General features: G+C 38.4%; 1 protein-coding gene across 2 annotated transcripts in view; it reads right to left on the bottom strand.

Annotated features, from left to right (window-relative positions):
- Positions 1-5037: 5037 nt before the first annotated feature.
- zcrb1 (zinc finger CCHC-type and RNA binding motif 1) overlaps positions 5038-23315 on the bottom strand; it is a 55078-nt gene continuing 36800 nt past the window's right edge. For both annotated transcript variants that reach the window (XM_078220211.1, XM_078220210.1), the window contains 5 exons: positions 22125-22236; positions 21905-22012; positions 20409-20518; positions 20231-20318; positions 5038-8209 (listed from right to left, as the gene is read on the bottom strand). In XM_078220211.1, coding sequence (XP_078076337.1) covers positions 8069-8209; positions 20231-20318; positions 20409-20518; positions 21905-22012; positions 22125-22236 — 559 coding nt within the window. In that variant the 3' untranslated portion in view covers positions 5038-8068. The remainder of the gene's footprint in view (positions 8210-20230; positions 20319-20408; positions 20519-21904; positions 22013-22124; positions 22237-23315) is intronic.

The following is a 23315-nucleotide window of genomic DNA, read 5'->3' as shown; positions in this document are numbered from 1 at the left end:
TATTTGTATTTTTGGCTTTTACTTCAAAAAATATTCAGTATCTTACCAGTTATTTAGATATGACTACTATATAAATTTATAGAAGGCTGCAGAATACTGTGGCTGATGGTGGCTTTTTTTCTAACAAGGAACACATGTAAGACACTGCAACAAAGAAGTAATGTATTATGAAAATCACCAACTTGATGCAGAGGTCACAAAAAAAACCTGAACATTTGTAAAATGTCCATCAAAAAGAAAAATAGTCCAGAGAATCCACCAACTAATTGTTTATTCTGTGTATTATGTTTCTCAAGCAAGATTGTCCCAGCTGATAACACTTTCTGGGAGACTGCTGCACAACCAGAAAAAACATTAAGAAAAGTTAATTGTAATCCAGATACATAGCTGACAACATATATACCGATTGTTATTTACAAATCACAGGTATGAGAAATTTAAGTGAGAATTCCCAGCAATCTTGATCAAAGTCTGACAATGCAGTCATATTTTAAATGGAGAAAGGGAAGCAAATGGAATCAAAAATGCATAGAATTAACAGGAAAACTCTAAAATTAAAAATATACAAATGAAACAACGGTATTAGAACTGAACGCCAAATAGCAGGTTGTTGGTTATTAAAGAAAGTAATTGCTAAAGGGGATGGCTAGATGTATCCTGTAAAGTAATCCAAAGGGAGTCTATGATTTGCAAACAATATTTGAATTTTCCAGGTCTGCAGCTATTGCGTAGGAGATACTTTTCTCAGCTGATGTGCCTTCACGTATTTGAACACTGCATATGGAACACTAATTTATACATTGATAAGAAAAGTGAGATACAATTTGCAACAGTTTTGAAATAGGAATCTTAGTTTCAAAGAACAATCCTGCTAAAGAACAGTTGATAGCTTACCTGCTGTACAACATGATTAATCGGTGCTTTATGCCTAGAGCAATATGGCAGCTGGCAGTTTACATCCCCATGACATCACTGATGATTTAGTGCTTCTGCTCAGATGTCTATTTTTCCCTAACAGTGAAATTAAAACCTGTGACCAATGGATTGATATGCAGCTGATTGACGGGCTTTTCCGTCAGGTTTAGAGATCAATCTTATCAATGCATGAGCAAGAAATAGAAAAGCCTGTTTCTTTTTTTTTAAAGTTATGCACTATTTAGATAAGATGCAATATTTAAATAAGTAATATGTGCACAGAAATGTGCTTCATTAGAAAAAGGACTGGGAACAAAATATTGCAGGTTGTAATAATCAGAAAGGCTGAAGGAGGAAGATGGTGGTATTAGCAACAGAGAAGGGGACATAACTAACAGGATAGAAACAGAATCTAAACAGATTGAAATAAATGACAAAGGACGAATCATTTAAGGGTACTACAGGCCATCTAATACTAGAAATTATTGGAGGCAGAAGTATTGCAAGTGAATGTGAATTAGTAGAATGCCAAAATAATAATCGAGAGATTTTAATTACCCCCAAGAATAAGTGAAAGGGATATAGGGAATGGAGCTTTTACATGTACAGAACTCCTTTCTTGTCTGTTATGAAAAGGGCCCACCAAGGAGGAGAAAACACTATTGGATCCAGCATTAGTGAACGTACTAGGACAAATGAGAGAAGTGCACTGAGGGGAACATCTAGGCAATAACAATCATAACATAATATGGTCTAAGATAAAGAATGCAAGACTACAGCCTTTTTCTAATGTATTACTTTGGTTTATTTTAAGGGCATATGAATGGAACCAAGGGAAACAGGAGAAATATTTCCTACTAAAAAGAAAAAAAACTAGCCAATATTGACTCATAATGGATGAATAAAGAAATAAGGGCAAAATTGAAACTAAGGAAAAAGACATACACTAAATACATCGTTAAAAAAGCAGAGGATTACAAAAGGGAATACAAAGTGGTTACAAAAGTCAAAAACACATAGGAAGTTAAAGATAAACTAACTTAAAGTAATAAAAATTGTACAGTATTCTACAGATATGTAATAATGGAAAGAAAAAAAAATCAAGATATTGAAGGTACAAGGGATATGTATGGTAAACTCACAGGTAAATGATAGTGAATGGCAAATATCCAATAATTAGTTTGCCTAATTACCAGAGACACGAACAAATGTTAAGTAGAATATCAAATTATTTGTCCTTTGTACTTGACAGGCACCTTGATGCTCATACTTGGATCATATGCAACTTAAAATTATCAGAAAGGAAAGCATAATTTTAAAAAATTAAACAAAAAATCAGAAGATAATTGATTTTAAAGTTACAGCTCAAAAGAAACACATGAGAAGCAGGTTTGTTGCCAACATACAGCTGGTTGTAGATGAAGATACATATGTGATTATAGCAAAATCTTGCATATTCAATGTACAAGGTTCAAGCTTGCCCAAGTTTTATGTGGCAAAAGCAGGAAATAAACCAAATACTGCTTTCATCTGAGTTGAGAGAGCTCCCAGTCAAAAATAAGAGTAGCACTAAGTGGAATAATGCCAAGGTGACAAGCAGCTCCCAAAGCATAATCAGAGGTGCAGGTCATTCTTGCTCTCTGCCCAATGGATGGTGAGCATGAGATTAGAAGTAGTTAAAAAAAGACACTAAAGATAGGAGATGATTGAAAAACTAATCAAATTGAGAGGATAAAACTCCTGGTCCAGATGGATTGCATTGTGCATATTAGAAGATGGAAAGAGATAGCATTACATGAATTCATTAGGAAAGGCAATAGTGGCAGAGAACCGTTAGACAGCTAATGTGAATCCAATATTTAACCAGGGACCTATAAACTAATTAGCTTGGCAGTGGTGGTGGAAATATAATGGAATCCTTATTCAATGTTGCAATTGAAAAACATCTAGAAATTGAAATAAACTTAAAAGTCATGACAGATTTCAAAAAAGGTCATGACTGACCAATCTTATTGAATTCTTTGAAGTGGTAACAGAAAGGCCAATCAAGGGTAATGCAACTAATGCAATATATTCGGATTTTCCAAGGCCTTTGATAAGTTACCACATAGTGTATTCATGCCTAAAGTCAGACAAATTGAGTCAGGGGACAGGTAGCAAGCTGGATTTTTCTAAAAAAAAAAATCAGGAAACAGATTAGGGGTTAAAGGTAGTTATTTAAATGATGGGAAATGATGTTCTACAATCATTGGTGCTGGAACCAATGTTGTTCATCATCTACATAAATGAATCAAATGGGGAAATCTGAAATACAATATTAAAATTTGCATATGACACCAAATTTTGGAGGTGAGGAATGCAGGAAGATAGTTAATACAGAAGATATAGATATTAACATACTTGAAGAAAAGTGTGAGATGATGCAAAGAATAGGAAAATAAGGAGGTCACCTACTCCTTGGAAAATAAGGACTTAAATGAGATCAAAGAGCAGAGGGTTTCAGGGATACAAATATACAAACACAGTAATGCAGGTTAATAAGGACTTTTTAAAAAACAAAGCACTGAGGCATCTTCTAGAGGGAAATATTCAAAAAAAAGTTATGTTAAACTTAAATATAACCATGGTTAGACCACATTTGGAAGTGCTGTGAATGGTTATGGTCATCATATCATAAAAAAAATTTGAAGGTGCAAATTGATTGACTGTGGTAGCAGAATGGAGAGGTTACACTGATAAGGATTGATTGAACAGACAGTTTGCTCTCTGGAAAACACAACCTTTGATCCTGAGATGAGTTTATGACCACATGTCCGCTCCATCAAGACTGTTTACTTCCACTTGTGTAACGTTGCTTAACTTTGACTCTGCCTGATCATCTGCTGCTGCAATCCTCCTCCATGCCTTTGTTACCTCCAGACTTGACTATTCCAGTGTACTTCCATCTACTACACTGTGTAAACTTGTGCTGATCCAAAACTCTGGTCCCACTTCTTAACTCGCTCCTAATCTTATTCACCCATCACTCCCGTGTTTGCTGGGCTTCATTGGTTCCTGGTCCAACATATCAATTTTAAAATACTCTTCCTTATTTTCCAATCCCTCCATTGTCCCACCCCTCCCTATCTGCACAGCCTCTTCCAGTTCTACTCTTGCCCTCTGGTCTCTTTGCTCTTCTAATTCTTGCCTCTTGTCCATCCTGATTTTAATTGCTGCAGCACCAGCAGTTGTCCTTTCAGCTGCCTTGGTCCGACACTTGGAATGCACTTCCTAAACCTCATCTTTGAAAATGCTTAAAACCTACCTCTTTGATACAACATTTGATCATTTGTCCTCATACCACCTGCGGTTTTGCTTTTTTTATTGACATTACTAAGCAACCTGGGATGTTTTACCATATTCTATAATAAGTAGTTGATACAGAAAAGAGGTTCAAAATTCATTTGATAGAGGTTTTATTGTAGAATTTGGTAGGGTAGACAAAGGGAAGATGTTTCCACTTCCTGGGGAGACCAAAACTAAGGGTCATCATTATAAGATAGTTACTAATAAAACCATTAAGGAAATCAGAAAAAAGCTTCTTTACTCAGCGGTTAGAATGCAAGGAGCAATTGAGCCAAAAAGCATAGAACATTTAAGAGGATTTTAGATGAACATGAGGAAGAAAGGAAGGATATGTTGATAGGGTTAGATGAAGAAAGGTGCAAGGAGACTGGTCGAGAACATAAGCACCCACATGGATCTGTTCAGCCAATTGACCAGTTTCTGTGCTGTAAATAACGTATTATGTCAAAAAAATGCAGAAGTGAGAAATAAGAGTGAGTGAATGAAGATCTCAGGTTTCCCTGTTCTGTATTTAGATAGCTAACTTCAGCAAGTTTGCAATAATTAGATGTCAGGCGAGGACAGAATCAGGCTCATTGTCTTGGCCAATGATGTCCAACTGAAATTTGTGACTAGACACTGGTATCGCTATGATTATACCAACTGTGGCATATGCACAAATGTTAGTAGAAAATGCCATACATTCACAATAACGGTAAATGTACATTTACTGAGCAAACATCTACCACCATTCAGTAACTACAGAAGTAAAGCACTTTCAAATACTTGGTGTTTTTTGTCTTAACATTTTACTGATAAATGCACAAAAAGCTAAAAGTGCATATGCATACAAAACAAGAACAAGCGTTGTGATCACATGTTCCATAATAGTATCTATTACTCATTCTTTATTCATGCATCAGAAATGCAGTTAGCCAGCTATGGATTCCCAATTAGTCATGTGTAGCTAATGTATTGGACTCCCACATGGATTTGCCCATGAGCGAATGGCCAGAAAATTACATATTCGGAGCTACATTTCCTTTTGTTTTTATAAAGAAAGGCACCTCTCAACTACCTCTGGACTTCAGAAAAAAATACCATAACTAAAATAAAATCTGTGCTGGCATCTAGGTGCAAATTAAAAGTGAAGTTTGAATAATCCAGCAGAAATTGGAATAGGTGCTCAAGCAGAAGCAAAGAGGCTGGGAAGATTGAGTCCAGAGGTTATAAGCACAAGGGATAGGCAAATGGCTTGGATTGGGAGCATTCTGAGCGCACAGTTAGACCCAAGAGCATTAGACCATCAGATACTAAGTGTTGCAGCATATTGTATATGTTGCACATACTAGCAACACCACCAATCACATTTCATATATGATCACATGATACAAGAGACTAATCATATACCCAAACTGACAAGATAGTGAAAACAAGAATGTCTGTTCGCAGTTGATTTAAAAAAAAATTGACATGTACTAGCTGATCTTCAGCATTTCTCATGGCAAGTCAGATGATGCACTGCTTTACAATGACAGAAGTGTTAACACATATAACCCACAATGTATTATTATTCCGCTGCTAAACTGGAGTTGTGTTTAAGCAGATCTGTCCCTTTAAGGCAGGAGGGACAAGCTTTTTGTAATTTTAGACTGCTTAGATACAAAATTTCCACCTTTGCAGGTATCTTATAAAGGATGAATTACTATTACCATTAATTTACACACATCTCAAGCCGTGAATACAAATTATTGATATTTTAATTTTGTATTTATTTAAGAACTGAGGCAATAGTATCAAGAACAGTCCCTTCGAAACTACCAGACCCATGAAAACAAAACAGCATAAACCAGCAAGAAAGAAATCAAAAAAGAGAAAATGCTGGAAAATCTCAGCAGGTCTGGCAGCATCTGTAAGGAGAGAAAAGAGCTCAAAAACATCAGCTCTTTTCTCTCCTTATACACGATTCCTGCATCTGCAGTAATTTGCTTTTAGCAAGAAAGAAATGCAGGTACAAATGAAGCTGTGAGCCAACCTATCAAGGCTTATAGGTTGAAAATGGCCAAATGTTCTGTAATTTGAACATCAGTGTGTTTAGACCACAAAGTCTGTCAGAGATGGAGCCATGATGTGGAGATGCCGGCGTTAGACTGGGGTAAACACAATTATTAGTCCTCACAACACCAGATTAAAGTCCAACAGGTTTATTTGGTAGCAAATGCCACTAGCTTTCGGAGCGCTGCTCCTTCGTCAGGTTACCTGACGAAGGAGCAGCGCTCCGAAAGCTAGTGGCATTTGCTACCAAATAAACCTGTTGGACTTTAATCTGGTGTTGTGAGACTTATTACAGAGATGGAGCCTGCAGTCAGTGTTCAATGACAGGTGGGAAAAAATCCAGTTTGGAAGTTGCTTGCAACTTTCCAGCTCAGGATCAGGATAAAACACCAAGGAATAACTGCCATTCTTTCTGAAAAGCAATGTTTGACACTAAAATCTTGATGCGTGGGCTTAAAGCTCTCGTATAGAAGTTCTAATGAAAAGGTCATCTAGCTGAAATGTTAACCTTGGCCGAAATTCTCCCATCCCACCCACCGTGGGAATTGCAGCTGGCAAGACAGAAAATTAGATGCACATTCAAAGATCTGGTAAGTGCAAGCGGGAATTTTATGGTCTTAGGGTGTGTGCTGCTGGAGAATCCTGCCCCCTGTTTCTCTCTCCACAGATGCTGCCTGAGCTGTTGAGTATTGCCAGTATTTTCTGTTTTAGATTTCCAGACTATTGTGACTTTGCTTTCAAATAGATCATTGGACCAAATATTTAACATATGAAATGCAACAATTACCAGTAAAAACAATGTGAATAACTACTAACAGTTTAAAGGTACAATCCAGTAAATGGATTGCAAGCTTAAGGAGGCAAAAAACATTTTAAAAAATGTTCGCAGAAAATGAATTTACTACATTTGCGATGCATTGAATGGAAATCACAATGACCTCAGAGTTTATGGTCAATGATGATTATGTAGTAGAGGGAGAACAAACTGTTCACATTGTTTGGAACAAGGGAATAACTTAGAAGTTGCATTGCCTTCCCACCATTCTAACTTTTGAGAGTTCTTGTTTTTCATTCCTAATGGCAGCAGAACCAACTGCGAAACACTGACTGATATATCATAGCTAACTAATATGGGAGAAGAATCTATGATAAATAGGAAAATAATTACAATGACAACTATACAATATTCTCCTGTATATTTTTAAAATATTGGAACTGTGATTTTGAATGCAAATTAATTCCCCTTCCCTCTTATTTTAATGATGATATGGCTGAAACAATTTTGCTTTGTTTACATACTTAGAATGTCAAGAATTATTTCCCCAGAGGATGAAAACAATTTCACCCAAATTGTAACCAATTCTTCTATGATCGTGGCCAGAATGAGCTGGAATTTTAGTCTACGACCCACAAAAGCACTCAGTCAGTAGTTAAATATTGCTGCAGACAAACAAAAACAGCCTGTTCATGAGCTTTGGTTGTGCAGAGATCTGTGCAGCCAGTTAAGAGTTGAAAGCTGTCTGCCTACAACTTCACAATCCCTCCACTGTAAGGGGTACTTAATTTGGAGTAAATGACTATGAATAAAAGATGCATTTTTAAAAACTCAACTATTTTAAAAGATATCAAAATATCCAGTCCGCATATTTGTAATGGTTGTTGGTACTTCATGAGAGCCTCAAACACAAGATCCTAAAGTAATCTGGACTTTTATTTTTACACCAGTTCTCCATTTAAATAAATTTGTACTCCTCATTGTTACATAAAACGATATCTAATCACTCAGCTCCTCTTCGTCACTGAAATATGCACTCTTTTTGATTCGTGGACGTTTCGACAGTTCAGATGTTGAACATTCACTTGCATCACCAGCAGTCTGTTTACGTCTAAGTTCTTCCTCCTCAATTTTTGCTTGCTGTTGAGAACAAGTGTTAAGATATTATTAGGATACTGATGTTATTCATTTATTTTTAAAATACCGCATCCCACATAGGCACATTTCAATTCAAATTTTCTGGATTCTTTGTATAGTAACTTAACTGTTACTCTGCCAACTACCCATAGGCTGCACGTTCAATTTGTACCATAATGAATTCTGCAATAACTAATTCAATAAACTGGTAATTTATGGGATAGCAACAGAAAAAAAAAAATCAGATCAAAGTTGCTGTCTTACTATTACCCTTTAGGGAAGTAAACCTGCAACATCCACCCAGACAGGTCTATACATGCCTTCTGTCAAACAGAATGATCATCCTCACTTGGTCTCATCCGTCACCATCCTTAGATATGTCCTGTCTCACCAGCAAAATGGTATGTGTGGACCTGGAATCCTCAGCATCTACTCTGAATCTCAAAGTATCATGGGTTCAAGTCAAACAAAGCCAAATAAACCACTAACTGATTCTCAAATTCATAACACCCCAGAACACCACTCAGTAGAAGCAAGAAGACAGAAAGTACCTTGAGTTGGGAATTACAGTTTTTCTACTAAAAGCAATTCAGTATTACCACCATTGACCAAGCAAGTGAGTTTTGAAGACGCAACAACCAGACTACACCTCCATCAGATCCTGAGGAATCCTGCACAGGAGTAACCTACTTAACCTTGGCCGTACAAATTTATCACAGACATAGCTGTCACCACCACAGTTGTTGTGAAGGCAGCAAGTGCACTCTTGACTAGGTAGTGCTGAATTACCGCCACATTGAGCTAGACAAGTTAACAAACCCTGGCAGTTCAAATTGTGCATTCATGAGCAGCAGCCCCACGCTATATCACCACAGGCCCCATGACCCTACATACCCTCATTCCTCCATCAGCGCCAAGTGAGGACACCAGCTAATTTAATGAGATTGTACAAAAGCATACCAGGAGCAACGTCAGGCATACCTTTGTATGAAGCTGCAACAGAAGTATCTGCATGCTAAACAACAAAGTTCAGCAGATTAGACCAATAATATATCAGCTGTTATTTTCAAAACCTATTCAGCAGATATAATCAGCCCCATGTCAAGATATTTCCACAAAATGATGAATCTATGCAATGAGGAAAATTGTATTGGAATATTCTATGCACAAAAAAAACATGCACACAAACACCTGGTCATATACCAGTTACTGCCCTATCAGCCTCCTCATAATCATTAGCAACATGCTCAAAGGACCCACTGAAGTTCTTGTGTGGGGCTTGGCCAATATTTACCCCTCAATGAACATTAAAAAAAACTAGACCACAAGGTTATTTATAATCTTCCTGTGAGAAAACTGGATGCTGCATTTCCTACATTACCCGATACATTAAAGTACTTAATTGACTGTAAAATAGTTTATTTTATATTGTCGTGCCATGAAGTGATATCGAATCATTAACCATGTCACTGAATTTCCAGGCAAGTTCAACCAGAACCATTTAGCTTTAGAGCTCTTCACCACCTTCAACAAGGCTGGAACGCAGGAGCTAAAAGAATTGTCCTTGACGTTAAGGCAACATTTTATGAGTATGCTAGAAAGAACCATAGCAGAATTGAATATAATAGGGTCAAGGGAAAAGCCTCCAATGGTCAAAACTGACAAAAGTCATTCATGGTTATTGGCAGCCAGTTATTGCAGCACTAGGACTTCAAGAGGTCTTGACCCAGACATTTTCAACTGCTTCATTAATAACTTTCTTTCCATAATACTGTTCCATAATTATTCTACAGCATCCAGCTCCACTTAACTCATCCAACAATTAAGCAGCCCATGTCAGATGACTGCAGCATGAACTACTAGGTGGCTGAGTGAAAGACAGATGAATGTGTGCTACTTTCAACAAGAACAAAAAGGATTCAAGTTTCCTCTGATGGAAAAGTCGTGCTGTTTTACAATTTGCAGAACCACTGGAACAAGGACTGCAACAAGTTCAAGATGACACCATTAACATTTTTGGGCAACAAATAGAGCTGGATAATAAACATAGATAGCATTGTACATACCCTGAGAATTAGACATGATGTGCTAGTTTATAAATGAGCAGTTTTCTGCTACTAAGGCAGAATTATGTTTAAGCTACTTTGTCCCTTTAAGGCACAGGCAAGTTAAAAGAAAGCAAAGATGCTGTAAGTCATGTCTTTATTTTGAGGTAAAAGTCTCTGAAGGTTAAAAAAAAAGTAAAATAATTTTGATGAGATTTTACCCCAAAAAGCTTATTGGAAATTAATCATCAACTTTGTTTTGTAATCAATTGGGGAAAAAAAACTCAATTTCTTCAACTTGAGGAAAAACACCAATTATATTGAACATACTGAAACATACACTCAAAACCTGTGGCACTTTGGGAAATGTATATACAAGTGAAGTTGGTAACACCACGTCAGATCATAGTCCTGGGAAAATATCAGATTGAAAGCTCAGATTTTTGAGGCTGAAGCCTCCAAGTAAAAATCTTAAATAAAAGCCAACTATAAAGTTTTTTTTTGAGTCGTTAGAATTAACCAAATGATTGTAAAGACAACAGTTTTAAACATTTTTACAATATAAACGTTATTTAGATGCAAATGTCGTCAGGCTGATGAGAGAAATTAGATGAAAAACATTGAGTGACTTGATCATTTCAGTTTCTCTTTTTTTAAACTGCTAGATAGAATATCTTAGAATTGTGGCTATTTCCCATTTCTACCAATCGTGTGACACATGTGAAAGTCATGGCATTATACTTTGGACACTAGTGAATCTCTTGTGATGTTGTGGAGGCTGAATTATAGAATTTATCATTTTGCCAAGTTACACACAATGCATTTGATTTATGGGAATTTAATTACTAATGGTATAATAGCATGCATTTCATCCTTATGTCACACTTGGCTTTTGTATTTTATAATTGGCTGAAATCAAAAAAGGTCACAACTATTAAGATCTGGAAAAATAAATACCAAAAATAATTTTTGGTATTCTAGGATTTTTGACTGTTTTAGAATTCACAGTCTTTTCATACTCTTTTATCCTTTACATATTTAATTTTTGTTACCTTTTTAACAACCGCTGGATGCAAAGTAAGTTGTTAAAGTGGCAGAATAGAAGTCCCAGGCTTTAGGAGAACAGAGGCAGACTAATGAAAAGGATGGACATACGCAGATGCAATTTAATGCAGAGAAGTGTAAAATGATGTATTTTGGTAGGGAAAATGAAGAGAAGCACATAAAATGGTACAATTTTAATAAGAGGTGCCAGAACAGAAATACCTTGGTGGGTACAAATTTTTGAAAGTAACATGATAAATTGAGATGGTGGTTAAAAAGCATATGAAATCTTTGATTTTATAAACAGAGACAAGAGTTAGTGAAAAAAAACAAGGAAGTTATACAACACTTTACAAAGCAGTGGTTAGGCCCTATCCTGGAGCATGGTATCCATTTCTAGGCACCACACTTTAGTAAGAATATAAAGACCTGAGAAAGGATGCACAGAAGATTTACCAGACTCATATCAGGGATCTGGAAATTCAGTTACATGGAGAGATGAGAAAAGCTGGGGTGGTTGTTCTTAAAGCAGAAAAAGGTTAAAGAGAGATGTGATAGGGTTGTTCAAAATCAAACATGGCTTTGATAGAGTTAAGAAGGAAAAACTGTTTCCAGTGTCAGCAGATCAGTAATCAGAGGACACAGATTTAATAGGAACCAAAGGTGAGATGAGAAAAAACTTATGCACACATCAAATTGTCGTGATCTGTGCTGCATGAAAGAGTGATGGAAACAGGTTCAAAAGTAACTTTCAAAAGGGAATTGGAAAAAGATTAATTGGATGGCTGTCAAAGAGCCAATTCAGGCACAATAGTCTAAATGGTCTCCTTTTGTATCATTCTATGATTCTATGAAACAACTTCCTCAAATTATTCAGGTGTCACTCTTTCCCTGAAAATGGTGACTCAATGCTCAGGTCTAATTTCACATACACAGTCCAGTAACTCACAGATTGACCTTCTTCACAAATGGTTATCAGACAGTTTGGATAGTTTATTCAATCACAAAGAACACAACTGAGCTTCATGCTGTCATCAAATAAAAAAAGGTCAATGATTCATATTTGCAATTGTTGTATAGTGTTAACTGCTGGCAGTTTGCATTTATGGACTTTGGATAAGGAAAGGGTCTATAATTGCCCCTGCAGTCCAATAATCTATCACTCTGAGCACAAGATTGGAAAGTGGTTGGCGCTCATGGAACCTGATGTCAAAAAGGAATTGAGGCTTCCAACAGAGTGATAAACAGAGCAAAAAAAAAGCATTATTATGATGAAACAAGTAATAAAATTTATCTATTTAGCTGTGCAATAAGCAGGATACTACTTGTTCAAAACCTCCTTCTGGCCATTATAGTCTAGTTGCACACGTGAGATAAGTTCCTAAGCTTAGGTAGATCCATGCTTAGAAACCAAATATCCCCACCATGTACAATTACCCAATAGTCATTCCAGTATGCCCCATAGCCAATTCTAGGGCCAGGCAGCAGGCCACCTACACATTCACAGGTGATGTATGTCTCACAAATACCAGACAGCAAAGACACCAACAAAGTCAAATTCTTATTATGGCTGAAGACAGGGTTAATAAACAGCCTTAGGTAGAATCCAGTGTGTTTGCTCCCATTGCTATCATTTTCAGGCCAAGAACCTGATTAACTAATTTGCACAATTTGCAATGGTTCTTTCCCAGAGCAATGACATTATCATCCTACCTCCAGATTCTCTGGCTAAATCATAAGAGTGGATGGGATGAGCACCTAAGCAATGAAGGAGTGCTATTTAAACAGACCTAGCAGGATCTCAAAAGCAGCTGTGATTGCAGCATTCAGTTACCATAGAGAAGGAATAAAGAGCTGTAGAATGCAGTGAAGACATGGAAAGACTGCCCCACAGGTTCCCAGAACTGTCCCTGGAGGTGATGATTAATGCAGTGAAGGCACAAAGTCTTCTTCTCGGAGGATGACAGGAGACCAGCCAGACTCACCAAGCTGGTGTGAATCAGCAGCCGAGAAGTATGGTTTAATGATCTAATTTGCTCCAGAAAAGGTGCAACTCTCTGGCGGTGACCATCATTCACACCTGTATAGCATTTTCCTGCACGCATTCCTTTGACTGACACACCCTGCTGGCATACACATTTTTTCTCCAGCCTCCTTTTCAAATCTACATCTCAACAAACATCACTCGCACACATCCTCATTCTACTGCCCTCACATTCATTCATTCCAGTTCCCCATCTCATATGTTCACCCTCTATGCTGAACAATTGGTTCATTCTTCTCACTTCCAAATCTCTGCCTTTTCTCATTAGAAGAGAGCCACAACTCCAGGGAGAAGCAGAAAACTGGGTATGAAGGTGCAGCCATAGCAGATGGAGGGAGATCTCCTTGAGATTGGCAGGGTGGCACCAGTATAGACAATTGGTGATTGAGAGATGGAGGTGACACAGATTTGGTGACAGCATCAAATAGCATATTGCCACTTAACTATCACTCATGTTGAATGGATGTCATCAATACATTAAATGCCATGATCTACATTATGCTAACTTGGAACCAAATTTCACCTATTTTCAGAACTAAATCACAGAATTATCCCATGGGTGCATCGAAGGTACTGACAGAGGAGCTCAAGGAGTCCTCAGAAGAACTTGTATGGAGGATGCACCTGACATCACATGCACATGACATCTGTGACGCCTCTGTGCACAAACATATGGTTTCAACTTCTCAGATAGAGGGCACTTGGACAGCAGCTGAGCAATTCAGTGGGGTGAAGGACTCTTTAAGCTTACCTCAGTTGGATGCATACCCCCGAGTCTTAGGGGTCTGCACTAAAAAGGTACTTGTGGAGTAGCAATGCAACACGTGTGCGTGTTTCTGTCAAAATTTCCAGATGCTGTGTATATCCTTGCACAGAAAATGCAAGAATTCCTCTCCGGCAAGATGTCTCACGCATTTGCACTAATGACTACCTCCACTGAAATAGTAGCCACCTTCACAGAGAATTGGACATAGTGAGCCACCAAGTTCATGGTGCCCTTTTAATGGCCGATGGGGAAAACTTTCCTTGGTTTGAATCATACCTAGCACAAAGGAAAATGGTTGAAGTTGTTGAAGGCCATTCCTCTCAGTCCCAGGACATCACTGCAGGAGTTCCTCAGAATAATATCCTAGGACCAAACATCTTCAAGCTGCTTCATCAATGACCTTCCTTCCATGAATAAGGTAAAAGATCTGCATGTATGCCAATGATTTCAAAATATTTAGTACCATTCACAATTTCTCATATTTTTTATTCATTTATTCCTGGGATATGGGCGTTGCTAGCTGGCCAGCATTTATTGCCCATCCCTAGTTGCCTTGGAGGGCAGTTGAGAGTCAAACACATTGCCGTGGTTTTGGAGTCACATGTAGGCCAAACCAGGTAAGGATGGCAGATCTCCTTCCCTAAAGGACATTAGTGAACCAGATTGTTTTTTTCTGACAATCGACAATGGTTTCACCAGTAGACTGTTAATTTCAGGTATTCTGTATTGAATTCAAATTCCACCATCTGCCATGGTGGGATTCGAACCCGGGTCTCCAGAACATTAGCTGAGTTTCTGGATTAATAATCTAGTGATAATACCACTAGGCCATCACCTCCCCACATTGAAGCAGCCTATATCAGTATGCAAAATCTGGACAACATTCAGGCTTGGGCTTTTTAAGTATCAAGTAACATTTGCACCACACAAATGCCAGGCAAAGACCATCTCCAATAAGGGAGAATCCAAACATCTCCCCTTGACATTCAATGGCATTAGCAACAACTGGAGGGTGGGAATTCTGTGGCAAGTAACTCATCTCCTGACTCCCTACCATCTACAAGCCAGGAGTGTAGTGGAACACTCTCCTACCTGTCTGGATGAATCCAAAAGCACTCAAGAAGCTTGAAATCATTCAGGACAAACCAGCCCGCTTAACCAACATCCCAATCACCACAGGTACACATTCACTCCCTCCACCACCAGCGCATAGTGGAAACTGTGTATACCGTCGACAAGATGCACTACAGCAACTTGCCAAGTTTCCTTCAATAGCACCTTCCAAACCATAACCTCTATTGCCTTGAAGAATAAGTGCTCCAGGAACATGGGAACGGCATCACAGCATTGCAAGTTCCCCTCTAAGCCACACACTATTCTGACTTGGAACTATGTTGCTGCTTCTTGACTGCCACTGGGTTAAAAAAAAACTCCTCTCCTAACAGCACTGTGGGTATATCTACACCACGGATTGCAGCAGTTGGCTCACCACCACCTTCTCTAGTGTAAAAGATGGGCAACAAGTGCTAGTTTTGCAGATGATACCCATATCCCATTCATTAATTTTTTTAAAAAGCCTCTCTACCTTTCTTTTCTCTTTTAACCAAGCTTTTGGTCACCTGACCTATGATCTCCTTTTTATAGCATGTGTCATATTTTGATTTATATTGCTCCTGTGAAGCACCTTGGTGTGTTTTATTATGGTAAAGGCACCACATAAATGCGAGTTCTGCACATCATATAGGAGATGAGAATAATTGACATGATATGGCCTCCAACCTCCCTACACCCACGATGATCAAAAATACTCCCTTAACTTCAATTGGGCAGAGATCAGTACAAAAAAAACTAACAGAATTGCTTCACTCCTTCCCTCACCTTTGCAGAACAGAAATACCAAAACAATCCTCAACTGATAACCATCCCGGAGGAGAAATTCATATCGCCCTCCATTGAGATATAAATTAGCCTTGTCCAACCCTTCTGAAAGCAGAGGTCCCTGCCTTACAACCCTTTGTTAGAATAAATCTTCCATCACATCCACACTGAAGAACAAATCTTCCATCACATCCACACTGAAGAACAAATCTTCCATCACATCCACACTGAAGAATAAATCTTCCATCACATCCACACTGAAGAATAAATCTTCCATCACATCCACACTGAAGAATAAATCTTCCATCACATCCACACTGAAGAATAAATCTTCCATCACATCCACACTGAAGAATAAATCTTCCATCACATCCACACTGAAGAATAAATCTTCCATCACATCCACACTGAAGAATAAATCTTCCATCACATCCACACTGAAGAATAAATCTTCCATCACATCCACACTGAAGAATAAATCTTCCATCACATCCACACTGAAGAATAAATCTTCCATCACATCCACACTGAAGAATAAATCTTCCATCACATCCACACTGAAGAATAAATCTTCCATCACATCCACACTGAGGAATAAATCTTCCATCACATCCACACTGAGGAACAAATCTTCCATCACATCCACACTGAGGAACAAATCTTCCATCACATCCACACTGAGGAACAAATCTTCCATCACATCCACACTGAGGAACAAATCTTCCATCACATCCACACTGAGGAACAAATCTTCCATCACATCCACACTGAGGAACAAATCTTCCATCACATCCACACTGAGGAACAAATCTTCCATCACATCCACACTGAGGAACAAATCTTCCATCACATCCACACTGAGGAACAAATCTTCCATCACATCCACCTCTCCTTGCTTGAAAGAAAAAAACGATTCCTTTCTCTTCCCTCAACAACAAACTAGGCATTCTTTTTCTGGTTTAACTAAGCACATCCTTGGCTTTCCACATTGCTTGTGATGTATCTTTCATGACGCTGGCTTACTTGGGTCATAGAATCATAGAAACCCTACAGTGCAGAGAGAGACCATTGGGCCCATCGAGTCTGCACCGACCACAATCCCACCCAGGCCCTACCCCCATATATTTACCCGCTAATCCCTCTAACCTACACATCTCAGGACACTAAGGGGCAATTTTAGCATGGCCAATCAACCAAACCCGCACATCTTTGGACTGAAGAATATTTCACTTCACTGAAGAACAAATCTGGACAAAATCCCACCACCTGAGAACCAAATGTATTCTTCCTTTGACATGCCAAGAATAACATGCGTCTTCTATTCCCTCACCTAGAAACAACTCAGCAGGAAACCCATCTTGACCTAAAAACTGTCTTTGCATAATTTAGAAAAATGGTTTCCTCCCCTTACAAAATTGAGATTCAATTGGACTTCAGTGAAGCTTTCCCATTCAAAGGGAGAAAACCTGGCCCGAGTAAAGTGCCACATTATCATCCAATGTTGTCTTCTGCTTCCCTCGGACTCATTCGCTTCCTAACCCACTCATCCATATCCCTCCTCCATTGTGAAGAAATGGGCACTGGCACTCCTTCATTGATCACTGTTGCTCCCTTTCCTCCACAACTTTATGTTTCCAGCTCTTCTCCCTCCTCCTCAACCACCTCCAATAAAATCTTTCTTCCTCACCCACCTGGCTCCAATTTTTACAGCTTTTTAATTTTCTTGATCGGAATAATAACACTTCAGTAGAGTAGCAATGGAGACTACCAATGAAATGCTGTCTTTTAGATGAGACGCTAAGGTGAAGCTCATGTTGTTCTCTCAGGAAAATATAAAAGATCCTATTTTATCAAAGAAGAGTAGGAGAATTCTCTCAGCCAATATGGAACTCTCAATAATCAAAAAAATGATCTAGTCATTAATTTTCTTGCAGCTTGTGGGATGTTGCTGTGTACAAATTGGCTGGCTGCAGCCTTTTAACTCCCATGTGAAGTGTCAAGAGGCAACTGACTAGTTGTACATGAACAATACTGGGCAGTTGCATCATTCTAAAAATAGTCCTAAATGTGTTGACAATGCTGCATGTGACATTGTGACCCATTTAACAAAGTGGAACTAATTTCTCCTGATGTTATATGATGGGGTACTGCAGCCTTCTAACCCCTTCAGTAATCCATGAGGTGCGAGACACATTTATAATGAACTGTCATCAAATGACTCGAGGAACATTTCAATTAATTAAATCCATTAAATCAGCAAGAAATGAAGATCCATGATGTCCCTGAAGCAGAGTTGTGTGCCTGAACCAAAAAGGACTGGCATGAACAACACTCCACCATTTCAATGGCTAAGTTGGCTGACATATGCAAGTGAATGCACATCTCAGACATTGTGAATTGAGAGTTTAAAAAATCCTCTCCTTCAGCTTTAGACCAATACTTACTAAAATCCAAGGATGAAGTGATTAAGCTCCAGGAAATTACCAATGTTATCATGGTAAGGACGTTGAGCTTTTCAGCAATGAAAGCAACCAGCCAGAACTCCTGGCGAGTCAGGAAAGCAAGCTCATGAAGTATCTTGGTAAACTGGCAAGTGTAAACATTAGTCCTAACAACAACATGAATTAATTTTAATGTAGGAAAACATTCCAGGTACTTCAGAAGAGAGTACTTTTGCACAACAAACAGTCACGCAAGGAGGAGCTACTGGTAGTGTTTCAAAACCAGTAACCTCAGACCAGAGTCTGTGCCAGATTTCTGATCTCATCATTTCTGGTTTGGGTGCTGTCAAGCAGATTAGGCCGAGCTGGGTTGGGGACAAGGGTCACTCGGAACATTTGGAGCCTGGGAAAAAATTGGCACGCAAAGTCAATAACTAGTCCAATGCGCAAGTTATTTCACTCATTTAATGAGAAAATTCATGAATGGCAGCTTATAAAAGCGGGTCTGGTTTCAGACATCTCCAGGTTTTGGGTAGCCAGATTTAACTTACTGTTCTTGTATTAGGACAAATGATCAGAAGTTAGAGTAAAAAGATTTAAGGAATATCTTGAAAGGCAGCTGTAGGTGGAGAAATATAGGGAGGGAATTCCAGAGCCTTGGGCCTCAGCAGCTGAAGACACAGCCACCAACAGTGCAGTGATTAAAATTGGGGATGCATATGAGGCCAGAACTGGTGCAGCGTTGAGATAACCAAGGGTTGTTGTTTGAGACAGGGAGAGGCAAAGTTAGCCAAGAAAAGGATTTGGAGATAAGGATGAGAATTTTAAAATTAGTTGCCAGACTGGGAGCTAATATGAGTCAATGTACACAGAGGTGACAGATGAATGTCACCTCTTGTATAGAGTCAGAATATGGGCAACAGAAATTTGGACAAGCTCCATGTTACATCGGGTGGAAGATCGGAGACCAGTCAGAAGAACACTGTACGGAAATAGGTTGTCTTGTTGATGAAACAGATATATGTTCATTGTCTTTCTTCATTCTCTTTCTTCCTCCTCCTGTTTTCACCTCCCACTGCCCTCCCACCCACACTTCCTTACAATCCGTCTCCGACCATCCTCCTTTCTGTCCTCTCCCTCCAATCCCTTCTTATTCTCTCCCATCCCTCCTTCTCAAACTGGCAGCCCCAGCACCATCTGTCAGCATTTCTGATCTCTTTAACCCCTACCTCTCAACTTTTTTGAACAACTTGTTCATCCCCTACAGTCTTCCATTCTCTCTCCCACTTCTGTCCCTTCTCCCAAGGTTTTGTTGTCCCACCCCCAATCCAAGCGGTTCAAGTATTAGGGAAGATTCAACAGGCTTCCAAATGTTCTAGCACAATCCATGTGATGTTGTCCATTATTATTTAATCACTGTTTCAGTTATTGTTCAGTTAGCTTACTTAAAGCAAACTACAACATGGGATTATATAGGAATACAGTGCTAAGATCAAGGAGGCGACTGATACTTTGTATATGTATTATGAGTAATTTGCAAAGGACTCCAATTAAGCTTGCAGAACAGCATTTAAGCTAATCAATACTGTGTCTTCAATACAGTGATCAATTACAACTACAATTAAATTGCAATACCAAACAGTGACAGAGAAATATAGTGCTCCCAAGGCTTGTTTGAAAAACTACAGAAAGGTAAAATGATTTACAAAGAAACAAAAATGATTTATAATCGGGTTAAAGTCACTTTATGATCGGTTTCACTTCTTCCAAAGACATGCATCAATTTATCTTTTCAGAACTGCATACCTGGAAAGCAATTGCTTGGCTCAAGCTATCAAGGGCAGGGTCTTCTCCTTCATCTTCACTTTCTTGCTGCTGTTCCTCCTCCTCCTCACTGAAAATGCAGAAACATGCTTTGAGACGTGTCCTTGAAACAAACCTCTTAAAAAATATTTTCAATAGGTTAACAATATGATATACGCACATTTCTTCCGGTTCACTGACTTTTTTCTTTTTCTTTTTCTCTTTCTTTTTTGGAGGTTCTCGCTCTCCAAGCATATTTTTTGGGCAAGCATAGCTTAAATGGCCAAAATCCTGTATTAAGAAATGAATATCGTATTTTTAATACAACAATTAAAATCTCAACTTTAGAGATAAGGCAAACTTTGTCTGACCTCAAATGGAATGTTGATGGTGCATAATGTAATGACATTTTCAATGCCAAATAGGAATGTGCACATTACTTGCTTAAAAACGTACCAACAAATCTGTGAGAGATACTAAATAGCAACAGATTGATCTTCTGTAAAAACCGGGTTGCTCAAAGCTCAAACTGAAAGTCAATTCATATACTCTTACATTAACTCTTACTTTCACAAGGTCAAAGATATGTTGGCTAGATTGGCTGGTTCTCTACTATAGACTATCCTTTAATGTCAGCTCATCTCCGAATAAATAGATCTCATTAGTAACATTTTGTTAATATTTGAGATTACTGCTGGTGAAAAGCATGTTAAATTTGGCAATTTTTCAGTTCAACAATTGCAGCCAATTGGCTGAGAAGAATAAAGTTACTCTGTGCCCGTGATTTACAGCAGAAAAGTGCATTAACATAATGTAACCATTTGGTAGAGGGAAAGAGAACATAATGATTGAAGCAGGATGTGAAACACAAGGCGTTTAAATAGGAAATGCCAGAAAGGAGGAATTAAATTTCTTCGACAAGAGATCTATTTCCATGGAGGAAATATGAGTAAAGTCTATGTTCATTTAACAGTATAATCCCATTGTGAAAGTTTTAATCCCAAATGATAACCCGCTGGTAATTTGCTCTGTTGCTTTCCTTACAGTGGAGGTTGAATAATGGCACGGTTGCACAGTGATTAGCACTGTTGCCTCACAGTGCTTGGGACCTGGGTTTGATTCCAGCCTTGGGTGACCGTGTGGGTTTGTATGTTCTCCTCATATCTGTGTGGGTTTCCTCTGGGTGCTCCAGTTTCCTCACAGGTTAGATGGATTGGCCCATATGTACAAATAATATGTCATAATTTTCCATGTCACAAAATAATTTTACATATGGCTATGCAATTTCAATCATCAACTTTCTTTCTAAGGATTCAATTTTGTGGTTGTCTTTAATTTTGTTCTTGACTGTAATTGTCCTTGGGTTGAGAAACATCGACATACAATGCATCCATAATGTACATTATAAATAGTGCAACCCAGTAGTGAATTTCGTGAAGGGACTAGATTGTGTCTGATGTGGGGACTGACAGTGGGTTGTGTTTTTAACACCATGTTGCCAGGCTGATGCCTGGTGAAGTTTTCATCACGGTTTTAATGACAACTTTGAGATTTAATTTCATCCTAGAAGATCTGTAATTTCACACCTCTTAAATCGTTTTTGCAATACTGTCATGTCAGTCAAACCTAAGAATTAGTGTTTGTTGCAGGTTTTTCATTTAAATGTTTTGTACTCACGCCACATTCATAACATCTGGATTTGTCAGTGTAATTGCGCCTTCGGATGAATTCAGATGCTCTTCCATTGTCAACTGCAATACTTGCCTTTACTGTTCTGCCAAACAACTGCAGTTGACAAGAAAAACAGAATCACTTGAAAGTTTATGCTAAAGACAAGACAGTTCTCATTCAGTTGAAAATGAAATTAAAATGGAATTGAGAACCAAGTTTTGCTCACTTGCTTGTTGTTGAGTGCCCTGGTACAGTTATATGCTGATTCCCTATCCAGAAACAGAACAAATGCCACACCTTTGCTTTTCCTGGAATCTTTATCTCGCAAAACTGTAACTCTGTAAACAAATAAGTAGCCTCTCAGTAAATCTGAATAAAAGCCAAAAACAGTCACTGAACTAAAATTTTTTCACAGAAGGCCGCAAGGTGATTCATTATTTTGAGCAGAAGTAATGTTACCAGCAAAGAGATTTTAACCGAGTATTTCTGCTATAACAGTACCAAACTCAAACATAACTCTGGGGACTAGATTTCAGCCAATTTGAGATCTATTATACAAAAGTTTCAATTTCTCATAATCAAATACAAGTTCTCTACCTAATCAAACAATTACAATTTTTCACAAAACTATTCAATTACATGTGAAATAGACATAGTGAGTAGCTTAATAACCAACTACAAACTGCAGTAAGACTGGGTAACAGTATGATGCACATTAGCCCAGAGGTTGCAATCGCCGCTGACGTCAAATAGTCACCTTTGCGATGATAATTTTAACTTGCTCAATGTGCAATTGATTGCAGCATTCTTTCGTGAGGATTTCCATGTTGAGTTGCAGTGATGTCATCAAACTCTCCAAACAGCCAATCACATTAAAAGGTTCTTCAAACATCAACCAAGAAATTGAAACACTACTAATATATTATAAACTGTCTCCTTTAATTCAAGGTAAAATTGAGTCGTTTGGAGAGGGGGATGTTACTTTCTACGAATGTGATGCGACAGGACCATGTGACCTCATACTAAATCTACCGAGAGACAAACCCATGTGACTTGATTGCCAGTCTAAGTAAGGCGCAAGTTTGAACACCTGGACACAAGGGAGGCAGTAGCTTGCCTTGCTGTATACAGACTCATAGAGGCAGTCAGACAGAAAGATTTGGGAAAGATGACCTTAGACACGGGCTGCTATGCCAGGTAGAAGAAATGGACTGTTTTTGAGTTAATCACCAAGCAGAGCGAGGACAGATCTCCTGTTCGAAGAAACGATCTTTGTGGTGGGTTAAAGAACAATGAGTTGCTAGAGGGCACCTTATTACATTCGATTAAGCTCAGAAGATTGAATAAATGGACTCGGACACTGGAACATTCACTCTGGTGCAACAGAGAGAAAAGATTCTGTTAAAGCGGAGATGAA

The sequence above is a fragment of the Mustelus asterias genome, chromosome 9 (genome assembly GCF_964213995.1).
Source record: "Mustelus asterias chromosome 9, sMusAst1.hap1.1, whole genome shotgun sequence".
NCBI lineage: Eukaryota > Metazoa > Chordata > Chondrichthyes > Carcharhiniformes > Triakidae > Mustelus > Mustelus asterias.
The sequence above is the reverse complement of the archived record's forward strand: the minus strand, read 5'-3'. Positions and strand labels throughout refer to the sequence as shown.